General features: G+C 44.2%; 1 protein-coding gene across 1 annotated transcript in view; it reads right to left on the reverse strand.

The window, feature by feature from the left end:
• LOC143933578 (uncharacterized) overlaps positions 1-20100 on the reverse strand; it is a 110033-nt gene that overhangs the window by 71219 nt on the left and 18714 nt on the right. The window contains exons 11-15 of the mRNA XM_077456525.1: positions 16663-16770; positions 15796-15885; positions 15568-15711; positions 9896-10036; positions 4694-4807 (exon numbers count right to left, since the gene is read on the reverse strand). Of these exons, the coding sequence (XP_077312651.1) occupies positions 4694-4807; positions 9896-10036; positions 15568-15711; positions 15796-15885; positions 16663-16770 (597 nt within the window). The remainder of the gene's footprint in view (positions 1-4693; positions 4808-9895; positions 10037-15567; positions 15712-15795; positions 15886-16662; positions 16771-20100) is intronic.

Genomic DNA, 20100 nt, shown 5'->3' on the forward strand with positions numbered 1-20100 from the left:
TGTCTCCAGCAATAAAACCCAGAGGAATGTTACCATTTAGAATGGTTTGGACGCAGAGATCTAGTAGAAGCCCTCCAATGGGGACGCCTGTACTGGGGACAACTGCCCCAAGATTTCTTCTCACATAGGAGAGATCTCCTTACCATTTCTACCGTGTCTCCAATACGAGAAAAAGAGGAGAACCTCCCCAATGAGACCAAAAAAATAAATAGATTTTTTTTTAACCATTTCCTACTGTATCCAAAGGTTTAATAGATCACAACCTCGGCACATCTACAGCCGTGGCCAAACGTTTTGAGAATAACACAAATAATATTAGTCACAAATTCTGCTGCTTCAATGTTTTTTGGATCTTTTTTTCAGATGTTACTATACCACTGAAGTATAATTATAGTACAAGCATTTTATAAGTGTGAAAGGCTTTTATTGACAATTTCATGAAGTTTATGCAAAGAGTCAATATTTGCGGTGTTGACCCTTCTTTTTCACGACCTCTGCAATTCACCCTGGCATGCTGCCACTCAACTTCTGGGCCACATCCCGACTGATGGCCGCCCATTTTTGCATAATCAATGTTTGGAGTTTGCCAGAATTTCTGGTGTTTTTTTTGTTCACCCGCCTCTTGAGGATGGACCACAAGTTCTCAATGGGAATAACATCTGGGGAGTTTCCTGGTCATTGACCCAAAATTTCAATGTTTTTTTTCCCCAAGCCACTTAGTTATCACTTTTGCCTAATGGCAAGGTGCTCCATCATGCTGGAAAAGGCATGGTTCCTCACCAAACTGTTCTTGGATGGTTTGGAGAAGTTGCTCTCGGTTTTTGTAGCATTCAGTGTTCTTAGGCAAAGTTGTGAGTGAGCCCACTCCCTTGGCTGAGAGGCAACCCCACACATGGATGGTCTCAGGATGCTTTTCTGTTAGCATGACACAGGGCTGATGGTAGCGCTCACCTTTTCTTCTCCGGACAAGGTTTTTTTTCCTGATGCCCCAAACAATCGGAAAGGGGGTTCATCAGAGAAAATGACTTTACCCCAGTCCTCCAATCCCTGTACCTTTTCAAGAATATAAGTCTGTCCCTGAAGTTTTTCCTGGAGAGAAGTGGCTTCTTTGCTGTCCTTCTTGACACCGGGCCATAGGCATGTACTGGCCATTGGGACTACTGGGAGTTTCCCAGTGGGCCGATGGCTCAGTGGGCCACTCTGATGTAAGGGGGTGCTGATGGGACACTCTGATGTAAGGGGTCTGGTGATGGGACACTCTGATGTAAAGGGTCTGGTGATGGGACACTCTTATGTAAGGGGGTGCTGATGGGACACTCTGATGTAAGGGGGTGCTGATGGGACACTCTGATGTAAGGGGGTGCTGATGGGACACTCTGATGTAAGGGGTCTGGTGATGGGACACTCTGATGTAAAGGGTCTGGTGATGGGACACTCTGATGTAAGGGGGTGCTGATGGGACACTCTGATGTAAGGGGGTTCTGATGGGACACTCTGATGTAAGGGGGTGCTGATGGGACACTCTGATGTAAAGGGGCTGGTGATGGGACACTCTGATGTAAGGGGGTGCTGATGGGACACTCTGATGTAAGGGGTCTGGTGATGGGACACTGATGTAAGGGGTGCTGATGGGACACTCTGATGTAAGGGGGCTGGTGATGGGACACTCTGATGTAAGGGGGTGCTGATGGGACACTCTGATGTAAGGGGGTGCTGATGGGACACTCAAAATGTAAGTCCCAGTCCAGCCCTGCCGGGCCATTCTTCCAAAGGTCTTCTCCTCACTGTGCATGCAGATGGACTCTCACCTACCTGCTGCCATTCCTGAGCAAGCTCTGCACTGATGGTGCCCTGAAGGCTTCTTCAAAAATGCAGTGAAAATGTGTTTTTTTTTTATGGGATTAAGTTCATTTTCATGGCAAAGAGGGACTTTGCAATTAATTGCAATTCATCTGATCACGTTTCATAACATTCTGAAGTATATGCAAATTGCCATCATAAAAACTGAGGCAGCAGACTTTTGTGAAATATAATATTTGTGTCATTCTCAAAACTTTTGGCCATGGATGTATTCTCTAGTCCTGTTTAGTCTTAATAATATTAATTGCAATGCAGCATTGCGTCTAACCACTAGAGGGAGTAATCCGATCAGACAGATCGTTGAATTTTTGTGCCACATCCCTAAATTTGATGTGTCGAAATGATATTCATAATGTAAGTATGGGACTTTAAAGGCACAGCGTTTGTGGTAAAAATAACATTTCAGTGTAACAAATTTTTTTTTTCGTCAATGCACATGTCTATTCCTGATGAAGAAGAAGCCATGTGAACCACGTAGACTAATTTTTATAGAGCCTATTTAAAGTGATAGTAAAGGCTATTTGTTTTTCTTCTTCTTCTTTTTTTTTTTTTTTATAGCAAACGTGTTATACTTACTGTACCTGCTCTGTGCAGTGCTTTACATAGAGCTGCCCGGATCCTCCTTTTCTCTGGTCCCCAGGTGGCGCTTCAGGACCGTTCCTTCTGCTGGGTGCCTCTAGAGCAAGCAGCTTGCTATGGGAACACCCAAGTAGGTACACTCCCAAGCCACGGCTCTGAGTGTCCATTCACACACAGAGCCGTGGCTCGGCCCCGCCCCCTCTTTTTCCTCATTGACTCACTGGTTGTGATTGCCATTGGCTCCTGCTGCTGCCTCAGCCAATGAAAAGTGAGAGAAGGCTGTCGTGTACATTGCTGGATCACGATGGGGATCAGGTACATATCGGGGTGGGGGGACACTCTAAACATACAGCCAGAGCTACAATGGAATGGTTTAGATCAAAGCATATTCATGTGTTAGAATGGCCCAGTCAAAGTCCAGACCTAAATCCCATTGAGAATCTGTGGCAAGACTTGAAAATTGCTGTTCACAGACGCTCTCCATCCAATCTGACAGAGCTTGAGCTATTTTGCAAAGAAGAATGGGCAACAATGTCCCTCTCTAGTAGGGATGGGTGAACGGTTTGGCCCAAGCATAAGTTCGGGCCGAACTTTGGTTGCTCGGATGTTTGGCGAACAATGAACATTTTGCGGTATTCACTGTAAATTTGAAAGCCCCAGGGGACATGTATCAATGGAAAAAAATTTTTTTTTGCATTGATACATGTCCCCTGGGGCAGGACCCGGGTCCCCAAACACTTTTTATGACAATAACTTGCATATAAGTCTTTAAAATTAGCACTTTTTATTTTTCATGTTCGTGTCCCATAGACTTTAACAGTGTTTGTGTGTTTGTCCTATTTTATTGCTTGTTCGCAAGTTCTGGTGCGAACCGAACTGGGGGGTGGAGGGGGGCTCATCCAACGGATTTGGTTGGCAGAATGTCCGACCGTGTGTACAAGGGCTAACTCTTTAGATGTACAAAGCTGGTAGAGACATCCCCAAAAAAACTTGCAGCTGTAATTGCAGAGAAAGGGGGTTCTACAAAGTATTGACTCCGGGGGGCGCTATACAAAATGTACCCCCAACACTTTTCACATATTTATTTGTAAAACATTTGGAAAGCCATTTATTATTTTCCTTCCACTTCACAATTACGTGCGACTTTATGTTGGTTTATAACATGAAATACCAATAAAACCTTTTTGGTTGTAACATGACAAAATGTGGAAAATTTCAAGGGGTATGAATATATTTTCAAGGCACATAGATTGGATATGCTTAATACTGTAGGTTTCATTTATCGGGGATGATGCCCTCTAGTGTTATCTTCATTATACATTATCAATTGCAATGCTATCCCACCTCTTTTACAATTCTGTTTTGTTTTACACACACTTACCTTTTTTTTTTTTTTTGTTTAATTTTACAATCTGTATAAGAGACCAGGTATCTAATGCCGCGTACACACGACCGGACTTTCCGGCAGACTAGGTCCGACGCGATCAGTCCGTCGGACAGTCCGTTCATGTGTGGGCTAATCCAACTGTTTTTTATTTAAAAAAATCAGACGGACCTAGAAATAGAACATGTTTCAAATCAATCCGATGGACTCAAGTCCGACGGACTAAAAATCGGGAAAATCGTTCGTCTGTGTGCTAGTCCGATGGACCAAATACGACGCAAGGGCAGTTATTGGCTACTGGCTATTGAACTTCCTTGTTTAGTCCCGTTTACGTCATCACGTTCAAAACGAATGTACTTTCGAATGGACTCAGTCCGGTCGTGTGTGGCCAAGTCCGTTCATTCAGAAAGTCCGTTGGAACTCCGCCGAAAATCCGGCAGTGTGTACGCGGCATTAGATGTCTAAAAAAACTATTGGCAGTGCACCAAATATTCGGAGCACAGAACACTGATTTATGGAATGAGCCAAATAATTTTTCAAGTTGGAGGGTTTGAATGGAAACATGTGACTAGTGCGCCAAATTGTACAAATTTCCCAAAGTGCGATCTGCCCGAAATAAATAAATAGTTTTTAGGAAAACGTGCTCATAAGTATTTTTGCATGATGGGGGGGGGGGTGTGGAAAATTGCCCAAAAATTATGATGGTACAAGGGGAACACACACACACACAGGCATCAATACAACATTACAGAGTTCCTTATTCCTCCGCACTCAATCTACAACTAAAAGTTTATTCTTCATGGAATTCTTATTCAAAGCAACAACAATATAGCTGAAATATTTGGTGACAAAATACTCCAAACCCTTTACCTTTAGTGGAGCAGTCAAACTTAAAATCGAATTGTGATTCATTTGCACTGTGAGTCAAGGTGGAGATGACACAGTTAGTTTTAGTGGCACAGCCCCGGAAAACCATTGGGGTTCCTGTAAAAAAAATTCAAATTGTACACAATGTGAGAAATTAGGGCCACATTGGATGGGCAAAAGGCGTACAAGTCCAAATGAAAACATATTTAGAAGAAGCTAATGTCCTTTTTGTACAAGCTTCTCCACCCATGTCATCAGGGCCGGGATAAGGGGTGGGCAGAAGGGGGTGCGCTTGCCCTGGGCGCTGTCTTAATCTGTGGTGGGGGGGGCACTGGGAGCTTTGGCCGCTGTTCCTGTCTCAATGGCAGTAGTGACTTTGTCTTAGATTCACCGTATGATGTACTGATTTTCTGACTCCTCCCCTCCATCCAACTCTGCCTTATCTCTGCTATTAAAGTGATTGTAAAGGCTCGTTTAAAAAAATAAAATAAAATAAATAACAAACGTGTTATACTTACTTCATCTGTGCAGTTGGATTTGCACAGAGAAGCCCAGATCCTCCTCTTCTCTGGTCCCTCTTTGCTGCTCCTCACCCCTCCCTCTGATGAGTGCCCCCTCAGCCAGCAGCTTGCTACAGTGGGCACCCGTGCTGACTCAGAGCTCCGTGTATCCATTCAGACACGGACCCCCGACATGGCCCCACCCCCTCTCTCCCCTTATTGGCTGACTGATTTTGATTGGGAGCCAATGGCACCGCCGCTGTCTCTCGGCCAATCAGGAGAAGTGTCTGGGACATCTAAGACACTTGTGGACATCACTGCAGAGAGAAGGGGCTCCGGTAAGTAATTAGAGGGTGCTGGGGAGGCTGCTACACACAGAAGGTTTTTTTAATCTCAATGCATCGAATGCATTAGGCCCCTTTCACACGGGACGGATCAGTAATGATCCGCCCCGTGATGATCCGCTCGCTCAGCGGGGATCGCTCTGTTGTCCCCGCTGAGCCGGTGGCAGACAGGGCGGTCCCAGCACACTGTGCAGGGACTGCCCTGTCAGCTCTCCTCTATGGGGGGTCGGATGAGCATGCACCGTCTGTCCGTGTTCATCCGATCCGCTCTGCAGACGGATAGAAAAATAGGATTTTCCTCCGTCTGCAGAATCGGACAATTGCGGAAGGCGGACAATAGCGGGTGTCTGTGGATGTTCATCAGCAGACACCCGCTATCCTATAGGAATGCATGTATGTCCGTATTTCATCCGCAAACGGATGGATGAAATACAGACATACTGTCCGCATGTGTTTAAGGGGCCTTAAGATAAAAAAAAACCTTCTGCCTTCACAACTCCTTTAAACACTCCCTCCTTCAGCAAGCCACACTCCCGCCCTCAACTTGCTCTCCTTCCCAGGACACCCCAACATCTTCCCAGTTACTCTCACTTGGTCCGGCTCATCTCAGCTCTACCCCTATCTTCACTTCTCTCACTACCTTTCCTATATGATCGATCCCATGAATGGGGGGGCGTAGTTTGCCATGGGCACTAAATGGCCTTGTCCCGGCACTGCATGTCATTGGATTTTTTGGGTGAAAACTATGGCCTAAATGCGCTATTAGAGGCAGCATGCATCCTGCTTAATACGCAGACTTAATTTGCAGCTGTATAGACTATCAAAATAAATAAAGATGCAATAGCGTTATGTTTATGGAATCTCTAAAGAGCCTTCTGACTCCTCCTGGCATCCCCTGCACCCTTCTCTTATACAGTTCTCTTTCTTAATTTAGATACAAATATCTAGAGGTTGCCAGAAGGGGCAAAACATTTTTTTTAAAGTTGTCACAGTTTGTACATTTTTAGTGCCTTGGTGCTGCCCTCTCCAACTCTGCGCCCTTAGGCACTGGGCCATTAGTACCATTGGGTACTGAGCGCATGCACACATTAAAATGACCTGTATGATCCAGGTTTCAGAAAATCTTTTAAGGGCTACATGAAATGCAACACAAACATTTTGATCCACGGGCCAACAAGTCCAACTGTTTTAGGCTCACACACCTACTCCAGTTCATGTGTGGACTATCCCACTAATGGCTTCAACAGCACTCGTCAAACAAAACCAAAGAAGTTTCCCATCCCAACTTACCAACCAGCCTGCTGCCAACCGAATTAACCTGTCTAAGCCCTTGTACACACGGTCGTAAATTCCAACGGAAAATGTCCAATCAGACCGTGTTGTCGGAAAATCCGACCGTGCGTGGGCTCCATCTGACTTTTTCCATCGGAATGTCTGACCAACAAAATTTGAGAGCTGGATATAAAATTTTCCGAAAACATGATCCGACCAGACCTTGTCCGATCATTTGTAGAGAATTCCGATCAGACAAAGTGCCACGCATGCTCAGATCAAATTACGAGACCAAAACTATTGGCTACTAGCCTGAACGTAGTCCCGTCGTAACGAACGAACGTCATCATGTTCTGAACGATTGGTTTCGGACAAAATCCATCGGAAAAAATCCAAAGGATTTTGTGGTCGGAATTTCCTAACGTGTGTACAAAAGGCTAAGACACTCGTGGACATCACTGCAGAGAGAAGGGGCTCCGGTAAGTAATTAGGGGGTGCCGTGTGTACAAAGGCTAACAGTTTGCATTTGCACACATTTGCAAATACGTGCGTAAGTTGCAGCGCCACTTCACATCAACCCAGTATTATCTTCAGTCCTAACTCTATACATTTTTGAGAGCCCCCATAGTAGAAGCACATGCATAATGATGGACAGATAGAGGGCAGGTGAGCCTGGAGGGAGCCCATCCCTCCTTAAAGGCACAGGGGCACATTAGACACCCATCTCAAAGCACAATGGCAGAAAAGGTGTCCAGTGCATCCCCTCACCAGTATTCCAACAGTACAAACAAATGGGCACTGCCCCCACCATTAACTGGCCTTTGCAGCAAGGATCACATGGAAGACAGGATCATTTGGTTGGTAGCAGGCTGGGGGCAGTGACCTATTGTTTGTACTGTTGGAATACTGGTGAGGGGACACACTGGACTCCAGGCTCACATGCCCTAGTTGATAGGTGGAGCTGGGAATTTTCTTTGGTTTTGTTGGACATGAGTCGCCCTTCTATGTGCTTCTGGCTGCAAAGGCCAATTATAGGAGGAGGGCACCCTTCCAACACACAGAGAGTCTTGCCTGTTTTTAGGTAACTTGGCTGTGAGTCACCTAAAGTGCAGTAGAAACACCTCAGCAGGTGTCACACCCTAGGCACTACATACATCCAGCCCATGCCAACACCTTGAGTCATCTGAGGATGTTTGTGAAAATTGATTGATGTAGAAGTACTGTATATTCATGAGTGATCACCATAACATTTCATCTAATGAAACAACTATATCTCTTTTTGTTACAATTGTTCCATTGGGTGAAAGAATCAAAAAACTAGACATGTGCAGAGTGAAATATTTCGTTTCGGAATTTCGTTTTCGTCCGAAAAATAAATTTATTTAGTTACTCCCGAAATTCGTTTTTATTTATTTAGTTTTTTTGTTCAAAAATTGCATTCGTCCGAAAATCCACATGAATTACGGTCAAATCTGTCTTTGAAGGCTTATGGTGTCTGTAGAATGTGTAAAGAAGAGTCGACGGAGCTGCTAAACTCTATATATCCTATAGGTGGAGCATTTGAGTCTGGAAATGTACGATTGCAGTGTCGTACAGTTTCGATGCTCCGTCGAATATTGTTATAAACGTGTGTGTTTTTCGTTGCTTTGACGAATCTCCGTCGTTCATGTTGAATGAATGGTCTAAAGCCTTGTACACACGATTGGAGAATCCATCGGAATGTGTCCTATCGGACCGTGTTGTCGGATAATCCGACTGTGTGTGGTATGTATCGGACTGATTTCGTCGGAATCTCCGTCGGACCCAAATTTCCAACTTGTTGGAAATATTTCCCGACCAACTGGTTCGATCGGACATACTCCGATCATGTGTAGAGAATTTTGATCGGACAAAATTCCTACATCAAAGCTATTGGCTACTAGTCTGAATGTAGTCCCATCATAACGAAATTACGTCATCACTTTCTGAAAGATCGGATTTTTCGACAACTTAGTCCGACCGTGTGTATGCAACAGTTTCGGACAAGATCCGACGGACAAAATCCGTCGGAGAAAATCCGACGGATTTGGTTGGCAGAATGTCCGACCGTATGTACAGTCTCACAGTGTCAGGTGTCATCTTTTCTCTCTGTCGAATATTTTCTCTATATAATCTTGGACTAATAGAGGTAAGGTTAGGCACATTCGACCACAGGTTTTATAGACACAGATTGTTATTGTCAGAGTCATGTCGAATCTCCTATTCTATATCGAACTGTTGTAACAACGAAAACTAAAATAAAGCATTTAGTTATGTCGGATCTTTTGTTTTTTCGGAATCTGTGCTTTGGTTATCGTTTGTCAAAACGAAAACGAAAATACCTGAAATTCGGACAAAAATGCATTCGGACGAAAACGAATGCACATGTCTATCAAAAAACAGATGGAGCATGAAAGACTCCAGCCTCCCATGATAATACATTTTCCTGATGGGGCCAGAGACCAGAGTATCTGGACATGAAAGACTTTAACCTTCAACCCGTCAACAGACATATGTGACATAAGTATCTCCTAGGACAGTGATGGTGAACCTTGGCACCCCAGATGTTTTGGAACTACATTTCTCATGATGCTCATGCACTCTTCAGTGTGGTCGAGCATCATGGGAAATGTAGTTCCAAAACATCTGGGGTGCCAAGGTTCACCATCACTGTCCTAGGAGAAAGAAATACAAAAAACAGACTGGTTGAGTAACTGGGGATTTAGAGGCAGAGAAGCATGATTAAAGTTTACACAAGGTAGTTGACAGTCAGATCTCAAACCACACCAACTTTGGTGAGTCATGCCCCTGCAGAGCTAGGTTACCCTCTCAAATTGAGAATAATAGACTGAGCTGCTTGAACTGCAACAGTCAAATGCTCTTTGCCCTTTTGGTATATCTTTAAGATGAAGACAATTGTAGGGCAAGCAGCTTAGCCAATTGTCCACAATCTAAAAGGGAAGACCAGCTCTGCAGGGGCAAGGCTTACCAAAGCAGGTGTGATTTGACAGCAATATGGGCATGGATTTGGATATCAGAGTTGGTTTTAGGAAGACAGAAAGAATTTTTACCTGACACCTTTGCGTTGTAGGTCAAACACGCTGTTTCATTACCAGTGCATTGCATGGTATCTTTAGCATCACACCAGTCTGTATTTTCTGCTACACAGGTCGGACATGTTACTCCATTGTATGATGATATTGGTCCAGTCACTATTAGAGATATAAGGGAAAATAAAATTGTTATAATTGTATCAGACAAATTAGCGACACATGTAGATGAAAATCAGGTTTCTTCTCATTTAGCAAAGTCTAAGCCCCTGTACACACAGTCGGAGATTCCGACAACCAAATCCGTCGGATTTTGTCCGTCGGATTTTGTCCGAAACTGTTGCATACACACGGTCGGACAAAGTTGTCGGAAAATCCGATCTTTCAGAACGTGATGACGTAATTTCATTACGATGGGACTACATTCAGGCTATTAGCCAATAGCTTTGATGTCGGAATTTGATCTGAGCATGCGTGGCACTTTGTCCGATCTGAGTTCTCTACACATGATCGGAGTATGTCCGATCGGAGCAGTTTGTCGGAAAATATTTCCAGCAAGTTGGAAAATTTGGTCCGACGGATATTCAGACGGAAACAGTCCGATGCATACCACACACAGTCGGAATATCCGACACATTCCGACGGAATCTCCGACTGTGTGTACAAGGGCTTAGTGATAATGTGTGTTTGTCTGTAATCCTGTGTAGAAGATTACTACTGAAGATGAGACACAACTCTAAACAGATGCACAGTTAAGAAGTGGTCATGGTCAGATTTCATTCCATTGTAGTGCATCCTTAGAGCAGCTGGAGAAGAAAATTGTAGCACCCTGTCGTATACAGGGGTGCTAACTAAATGTAATCTTTTTGTACAGTTGGGTTGTCCCCTAAACTCAGTGAAGCTGTGGTTTCCCTCTGCTACCAGTAGCTACTGTAAGACTGAGCTATGAATATTTATGTTCCTCCAAGCCAATCAGGAGGATGTTTACTGCCACTGATGTATGCTGGGGAAAGCATACATATTTGGGGAGGACCATATGAGTTCTCTCTTCCCCCTGGGCTGGGGCCTGGGGAGGGTGCATATGACAAAGCTGCTTCTTTAGGTCTCCCTATCAGAAGAGACCATTATGTGACTGTGTTTGGAGATGTCCCCGTCTATATGCAGCATGAAGTCCTAGTTGAAATCCTTGCCTCCAGGGGTCGGGGGGATACAGAATGTATGAATCAAGCTATACACTTGTAGCCACTTTGTATAAAAATCTGTCTCATTATTTCTGCTTAGAATTGCCTTGCTGTGTGGCACAAATGATATGATAGAAATGAAATGAAATAAAATTTATTTCTAAAAATGAAATGATAGACTTTCAGAAATGATAAATGTACAACTTTGACCCTTTTAAAAAAGACCACCAGCCTACCGCTGATAAATAATCATTCTTTGCCAATGAATATACTGTATTAAAAGTGTATAGCATAAATTAAAAAAAAATAATAATCTATTTAAATTTTAAAAATAATCTATTCAATTTAAAGCAAGGAAAAAGGGATATAAAAATGACCCTTTGCATTGATTCCATATAAAGGTAGAACCAGACAAAGTGTTCCATGTGAAATTAAAAGTGAACTCACTATCTAGATGTTTTTGAGTAATACATTAGTGTCAGGACCTAGATCACCTGCTGGGTGCTTCCCAGAGTAGGAGGTTGCAGTTCCAGTGTCCACCTGCCAGTATCTCCCAGATGCCAACAGATTCACCTGATGCTGGTTGCTGGATGGATATTTAGCCCAGGTTCACACTGACTGTGGGTTAGAAATCACACAAGTTCAGCTGAACTCAAACAATTTTAAACTGGCAATGCAGTCCAATTTTGGGGGCGATTTGAGAGACATCTGTGCGATGTCTATTCAAATCACCCCCGTAGTTGTCAAAAGCAGGGCTGTTTTTAAGGCAGGGAAAAAGGGGCAGCTGCCCTGGGCCCTGTCATTGTTGTGGGGCCCAAAGCAGCTGCCTCATACTTGCCAACTATCCTGGTTTAAATTCCCTCGTCCCTTGAGATTTTAGTCCCGTGCTGTGTCCCAATATCTCAGTGCGAAGTGCTGCTACTAATGCTGCCCAGCTCTGCCCTATTGTTGTGTACAGATGACTCACCCGCAGACCCAATGCTCACATGTAAATTACCGGCATTCATATGTAAATGGCGATGGCCGACGACATTGATATGTATATCTTGCCCCCCTGAGGTCATATCCACAGTAATCCACAGTAATCTCTAGCAGCCAATCAACTAGTGCAAATCATGTGCTGTAACCTTTACCAACTAATAAGTGAGCCGTAATGTGTGCTGTGACCTCTAGCAACCAGTCAGTGAGCGGTAATGATACACTGTAACCTCTGGCAACCAATCGCAATAGCTGCCTGATCTGATTCAGTAAACAGATTTTGAGTCTAGCTGCTATTTATTGTATGTCTCAGAGCAGGTGGAGTGCAAAACTGCATGGGGGGGCCCCCAAGAAAAGTTTTGCCCAGGGTCCAATCAATATTAAAGACGGCCTTGGTCAAAAGTAGTACAGGAACTACTTTTGGGAATTGGTGCCGCTCCACAAAAGTCGGCATCGCACCGATTCGGATGGTGCCATTGCCAGCAATAACCGCTGATTTGGAATGCGATTTGACATGTCATATTGCATGCCAAAACAGCCCAATGTGAACATGGATTTAGTCTCTCCTCCACTATTACACTTTGCATTATGCTTGCTGTGCTAGCTCAGATACTGCTGCCATTTATCCTGCTCCTGATCTTGCTCTTGCCCTGCACCCTGTATATAGTTAGTTGGCTTTCTGTTAGTTAGGTATTTTGGTAATATGGTAGTTCACTTGTATCTTCACATTTGCTTGTTTCCTGTTTTGTAGTGAGTGGATGTCTTTTGTTTTTTTTATTAATATATTTAATTTACTATATATAGTTTGGTCTCAATGTCTAAGTGTAGCTACACAGATCTGGCCATCTCTGTTGTTGATTCCTGACAATTAGTTTTCATAAAAAAGCACAGATCTTGTTCTTTTGATACCTAATGCCGCGTACACACGAGCGGATTGTATGGCGTACTTAGTTTGTCATACAATCCGACGGACAGTCCGTCGTACTTTCCACTGAACGAACTTGACCACACACGGATGCACAAACAGTCCGTCGAAAACTTGCGCGATGACGTGTACAGCACGTACGACGGGACTAGAAATAGGAAGTCCAAGACACAGCAAAGCAACCTTCCGCCGTGTAAATCCTTTCTGGGCATGCGCCATTCTTAGTCCGTCGAACTAGCATACTGACGAGCGGATTGTCCGCTGAAACCAAAGTACGACGGACAGAATTTAGAAAAATCCGAAATTCTTAGTACGCCGGACTGCACGCTGAAAAAGTCCGCTGAAGCCCACACACGAGCGGATTGTCCGCTGAAATGTGTTTCGATGGACTAAGTACGCCATACAGTCCGCTCGTGTGTACGTGGCATTAGTTATCTACTGTGAATCCAACCATTATAAAAACCGTTATAGTGTACTTCAGTGACTACAATATACTGTAGTTATTGTCTCCAAAAAGTTTAATATAGAAAAATAAATAAATAAAATAAGACCTACATCTGTTTAGGTCACGGTGACCCTATGGCAGTGATGGTGAACCTTGGCACCCCAGATGTTTTGGAACTACATTTCCCATGATGCTCTTGCACTCTGCAGTGTAGTTGAGCATCATGGGAAATGTAGTTCCAAAACATCTGGGGTGCCAAGGTTCGCCATCACTGCCCTATTAGGTAAAGACACACAAACTTCAATGGTTGCAGGTGGAGAATAACCTTTCTCCATGCAAGATAGAATAGGTCACTCTCAATGTCTCGGGGCTCCCAGTCCCAGGCTCTGGCAGGTTCTCAGGCTGGTGGTGTACAAGGCCAGAAGCATTAAAAAGGCCCGTTGAGTGGTAGTCCAAAAGGCAGAGGTGCCCATTTTCCACAGCCCCAGGAAGTGCCAGAATCCACTGGCTGCATCCCTTGGAGCCTACAGCCGCATAGGACTCTCTGCACACGCCGCTCCATGAATTGGGAATTCCTGCAGTGCTACATGCCATTTTATAATTTATTTCTGAATGAATTCTATTAAATCATAAAAACGCTACACTCAGATTGACGCTTGTATTCTCTTCCTCACCCATTTTCGCATTAGTAAGGATGTGTTATGCCCCGTAAACACAATTGGATTTTCAGACAACAAATGTTGGATGTGAGCTTGTTGGCGGAACGTCCGACCGTGTGTGTATGCTCTATCGAACATTTGTTGTCGGACTTACCACCAACAAATGTTGGCTAGCAACTTCTCAAATTTTCTGCCAACAAATGTTTGTTGTCCGACTTTCTGATTGTGTGTACACAAGTTTGTCGGACAAAAGTCCACGCATGCTCGGAATCAAGTATGAGCCGGAAGCGCTCGGTCTTGTAAAACTATCGTTCGTGATGGAGATATCACGTACGTCTTGTACGTCACTACGTTCATAATTGTTGGCCAACATTTGTGTGACCGTGTGTATGCAAGACAAGTTGGAGCCAACATCCTTCGAAAAAAAGATGCACGTTTTGTTTTGCCGGAAAGTCCGATCGTGTGTACGGGGCATAAGAGTCATCAGGCTTAACCCCTAGGTGCCGACAGTACGCAAACCGCATATTTGTGTACCAATTTGCAGACACAACTGTGCATAGAGCACGCGCCTTGCACACTTACGGCACAGTTACCTGTGGCTAATGGAAAGCTCCCGATCGTTTTTTGCAATCAGGAGCTTTCTGATCAAATTACCTCTTTGCCCTTGTACACACGGTCGGAGATTTCCACAACCAAATCCGTCGGATTTTGCCCGTCGGATTTTGTCCGTTGGATCTTGTCCGAAACTATTGCATACACACGGTCGGACTAAGTTGGCGAAAAATCCGATCTTTCAGAACGTGATGACGTAATTTCGTTACGATGGGACTACGTTCAGGCTAGTAGCCAATAGCTTTGATGTAGGAATTTGATCTGAGCATGCATGGCACTTGATCTGATCAAAATTCTCTACACATGATCGGAGTATGTCCGATCGGCCCAGTTGGTCGGGAAATATTTCCAACATGTTGGAAAATTGGGTCAGACGGATATTCCGACGGAATCAGTCCGATGCATACCACACACAGTCGGATTATCCGACAACACGGTCCGATAGGACACATTCCGACAGATTCTCCGACCGTGTGTACAAGGGCTTTGACAGGCAATCAAGGTGGTCACATTAACATAAATCCCACCTCCGAGCATCTGAAACCCCTTAAAGGGCCGGGAGGCACAGACGCAAAGGGGGTTAACAAGCATTAAATTGCTTTATTGCACAAAAATATTTTGTGGCTTTATATTGCCACTTCTTCAGTTTCAAGTGAAGAACCAATGTTCAGTGGTATCCCACTTTGTGGTTTCTACTAAGTGGGTCTATTTAAGTTTCTATTTTAAAAAATGCACATAAGGCGATCACGTCTATGGCCCCCCTTAAAAATTCACATTATGCAATCAACACAACGTGATATGTGCATCAACTCATGAACCCGATGATGTCATCATTACAGCAAAAGCATCCATTGAGGTTATGTACTATTTGCACACCTTAAATGAGCACTTACACAAAGGTTCAGGTAGATTGCAGCCACTGGTTGAACAGACGGTGACCAGCTTTACTGTGCCGTTGAGAACGCTGAGACTGCCAGAAATCCCACACTGGTCAAGGGGTAGACATGTGCTGTTATAGGTTTCAAAGCTGGTATTACCTGGATAGAACCAAGAAATATATTAACAGTGAACTAGTGTCACTTTACTCAGTAACAAATTCTGCAAATATTTGAATAACTTACCCAGAGTAGTTAATGAGTGAACCCTTCCACATACAGTGCCCTTGGGGCAGGTTGTATTGGTGTCCAGGCAGTAGGTATTGGTGGAATTGCCTTACAAAATATAAAGAATCAATATAAAAAAATAGCAACATATAATAATTAGTATCTTACTTGTCTGCTTTGTTTACCAAGCTGAATAGCTCAAGCTGAAATTTAGACATGCATCTGATTGGGTCATAACAGTTATCTCCTCTCCTCCCCTTTGAGGCGTACAGTAAGTTTCAATTAGAGAAAGGACCTCTGAAAGTGAACAGCTCCTAATGTGATTTGTTTTTAGAAACACAAAGTTAAATATTTATTCGTAAAAATAAAAAGTAAAAATAAAATTAGAAATATATAGAATTATAATTATATAGAATTATAGAATATATTTTATATTCTATAAATAGAATTAGAAAATATTCGTAAAAATAAAAACTAAAAACTAAAAAAAATTAAAACTAAAAACGACTGCTGCCAAATAATGATGCCATACAGGTAAGTCACACATGTCAAAATGTTATCCTAGAGCAGTGATGGCGAACCTTGGCACTCCAGGTATTTTGTAACTACATTTCCCATGATGCTCAACTACACTTCAGAGTGCATGAGCATCATGGGAAATGTAGTTCCAAAACATCTGGGGTGCCAAGGTTCGCCATTTCACTGTCCTAGAGTCTTCATGTGGGGTGCTGAACAACTTGGGGCATTGTGGGAATATAGAGATACATTTTGAAAATATTTTTCACAATTTAATTGAATTTATTTTGGTAATTGGGGAAAACTCTACAGTGTCTTTAAAAAAAAAAAAAAAATCGAAAGAACCACAGAAAAAGGCAAGTAAAGTACCTCCGCAGTAGCAGTTCGGCTGGTAAGCTATGCTAGTTCCTTTGATAGAGTATTTTTGACTGCTGCAGGTACTTTGCTGGGTGCAACCTCGAATAGATGACACACTTCCTGGTAAAAAATAAATAAATAAATCAACGGCATGTTCTACATCAATATTTCTTATTCTAAAGTTTCTACAGTACTTGGAAAAATAACATTTAGAATAATGGTAGCACTATTATTATTATTATTATTATTATCATTATTTTTATTATGATACAGGATTTTCACAGGGCCAATAGTTTGCGTGGTGCCTTACAATATAAGAGGGGACAGTACAATTACAACACAGTTCAATACAGAAAGAACAGGAATTTAGGTGGAGATGGGGTAAACTTCCCTGAATAAATGAGTTTTCAAGGATCGCAGTGTCATGGAAGGCCTTGTATGTGGTGGTTAGTATTTTTGCATTTTATACGTTGGGCTAGTGGAAGCCAGTGAAGAGATTGGCAGAGAGGGCAAGCAGTCATGGATTGGTTAGTAAGGTGTATCAGGCTATGAACATTAAAGTATTTACCAATTCCTAACAAACAGTATGCAATCTTTAACCACTTGCCGCCCAGCGCACGACGTTATACGTCAGCACAATGGCACGGCTGCGCAAATGGGCATACAGCTACGTCCCCTTTAAGAAGCAGCATTGTGGGCGCGCGCGCCTGCTGCGTGCTCCGTGGCGATCATGTCACAGAGCGGCAGAACGGGGAGATGAAGGGTCTGCTATGGATTTTGAGGGGGATCCCCACGACATTTTTTTAAAAATTTTGGTGTGGGGTCCCCCTTAATATCCATACCAGACCTGAAGGGCCTGGTGATGGACTGTGGGGGAAGCCATTTTTTTCAATGACTTTTATGTGTATTGCTGGGACCGACAATTCATTGTAGCCGCGAGTACTTTTAAATTACTTTATTTGCTTTAGAAAAGTCATTTTGTGCAGGGACAGTTCTAAACACGGGAAACACGCACCACTTTACAGGCATACTATAGACACCCCCCAGGTACGAAATTTAAAGGAATATTTCACTTTTATTGTTTCACTTTAAGCATTATTAAAATAACTGCTCCTGAAAAAAAACAGACATTTTTAAAACTTTTTTTTGCATTGATACATGTCCCCTGGGGCAAGACCCGGGTCCCCAAACACTTTTTATGACAATATGTCATGGTCGGTTCCGAGTTCCAGCAGTCCATGGAAGACTTACCCACAGTATTGGTCCGTTGAGCGCTAATAGGTCTTCCCGGGCGCGCGTTAGCGCGAACGGACGCACGCGGGTGCGAGCAGGTACGATCGGGCGCACGCGGGTGTGCAAGGTTGCGAACGTGCGCACGCGGGTGCGCGGGGTCACGAACGGTTGCACGGTTTCACGTGGGCGCGAACGGGCACGCCGTGCGACCGTTCTTGGCGCCCAGAGGGCTTCTTAAGTGATCCGTTCTAGTGGCCCGGTGCTGTCCTGTCTACAGCGTTCCTGTGAGTTACCTCTGCTAAACCTGATTGTTCCTGCCTCTGATCTACCCGGCTTGTTCCTGTTTACCCCTGCTTGCTGCCAGCCTTGACCCTCGGACTTCCTGACCACGCTTCTGCCTTCTCCTTCGGTACCTCTACTGCCTGCCCGTTGACGACCCGGCCTGTGTTTGACCCTGCTGTTGCCTGCTTATCCAGTTTGTCTCCGTGACCGCTGCTGCCAGTTGCCCGCCTGCCAGCCGTTCCTGTGTGACTACCTGCACCTGCTGCCAGCCGCTGACTGCTCTCCAGCTGTTCCAGAATCATCCGCCTGCACCCGCTGCTGTCTGACAACAGGTCCAGGACCAAGCCCACCTACACGGACTTGGCACTTGTGCCCTCTGACCTCTAGAGTCCCTGTTCCCACTCTCAGGGGATCTCGAGCCAGAGATTACGAGAGGCCGCTCCCTGCACTCCGGGCTCCTTCCACCAGGTACGTGACACAATAACTTGGAAATAAGACTTTAAAATTAGCACTTTTTGATTAATCATGTTCGTGTCCCACAGACTTTAACAGTGTTCATGTGTTCAAACTAATTTTTTACCTGTTCTGGGGGGTGTTCGGCTCATCCCTAAATATCACCTACTGGTGTGTTTAGGTCTACTGGCCTTATTATACAGAGGTAGCGTTTGACCCTTCATTCCATTAACTTTGTGGAAAACAAAACATTGCACTACTCAAAGCTTTCAAAGCAGACTGTGAAAATATATACAATAGTTATCTAATTGCATAGTTGATCAGGTTGAATAAAGACACCAATCCATGCAGTTCAACGTGTGAGGCCGCGTACACACGCGGGGACTGTTCGCCCAACTTTGTCCGTCAAACAGTTTCAGCAAACAGTCCGCTCAAAATTAGCATGGACGGACATGGCCACACACGACGAACGAACAGTTTGCTGAAACCGTGCGCGATGACGTGAACGGCACGTACGACGGGACGAAAAATACGACGTCCTATACACTGCATTATAACTTTCGGCGTGTAAATCCTTTCTGAGCATGCGCGGAACTTAGTTTGACGAACAAGCCTACACACGAGGGGACTGTTCGCTGAAACAAAGTTTCAGCGGACAGTTTTTCGGAATTTCCGAAAAACCTTGTTCAGCGGACTGTTCGCTGAAACTGTCCGCTGAAAGCCCACACACGGGCGGACTGTCCGCTGAAACACTGTTCAGCGGACAAAGTTGGCCGAACAGTCCCCGCGTGTGTACGCGGCCTGAGTGTGTGTGCTTATGTCAATACAATTTCCCTTATCCCTGTATATTGTGTTCGCCAAGATGCTCATCCAAGAGCTTTTTTTAAATTTTCAACACTTCCTGTTCACACCACTAATCGAGGAAGGGAGTGCCACATCCTTACCGCTCTGACAGTAAAGAACCCCTATGCAGTTGAGGGTTAGACAGGGGGAACTGTGATTGCTAGGGGCACTTTAATGTAAAGGGGCACAGTGATATAAAGGGGGCTGTGCTGTAAAGTGGCACTGTAATCATAATATTGCATTACAGTGTTGAGGACCCATCAGCATCACAGCATATCCCATAACCAACTGCCCTCATGAACGCCCACCCCCCAGTCCCAGGAAAAAATTGCCTGCTTAGTCTAAAATGCCCAGGCCTATTTTTTGTCCCAGTCCGGGCCTGGCAAGAAGTATATCCATCCATGCTCTGTAGCGTTAACCTGTTAGATTCCAGGCTGAATGGAAAAAAATGTATATATTTAAATGACCAGCGAAACTCATTTGCATGTCCTTCAGCCAGTCTGTAGTTCTAAGTGTGGCCTAAGGAAAATTATGAGTCAGATTGTGTTTCATTTCTATTGTTATTTTGGTTATTGTTAGCAGGGCCGGGACAAGGGGTGGGCAGGAAAGGAGGCTGCCCCTGGTGCAATGGTTTATTGC

Source organism: Lithobates pipiens, unplaced genomic scaffold (assembly GCF_037356315.1).
Source record: "Lithobates pipiens isolate NorthernLeopardFrog02 unplaced genomic scaffold, aLitPip1_a1.2 Scaffold_27, whole genome shotgun sequence".
In the NCBI taxonomy this organism is placed as follows: Eukaryota; Metazoa; Chordata; class Amphibia; order Anura; family Ranidae; genus Lithobates; species Lithobates pipiens.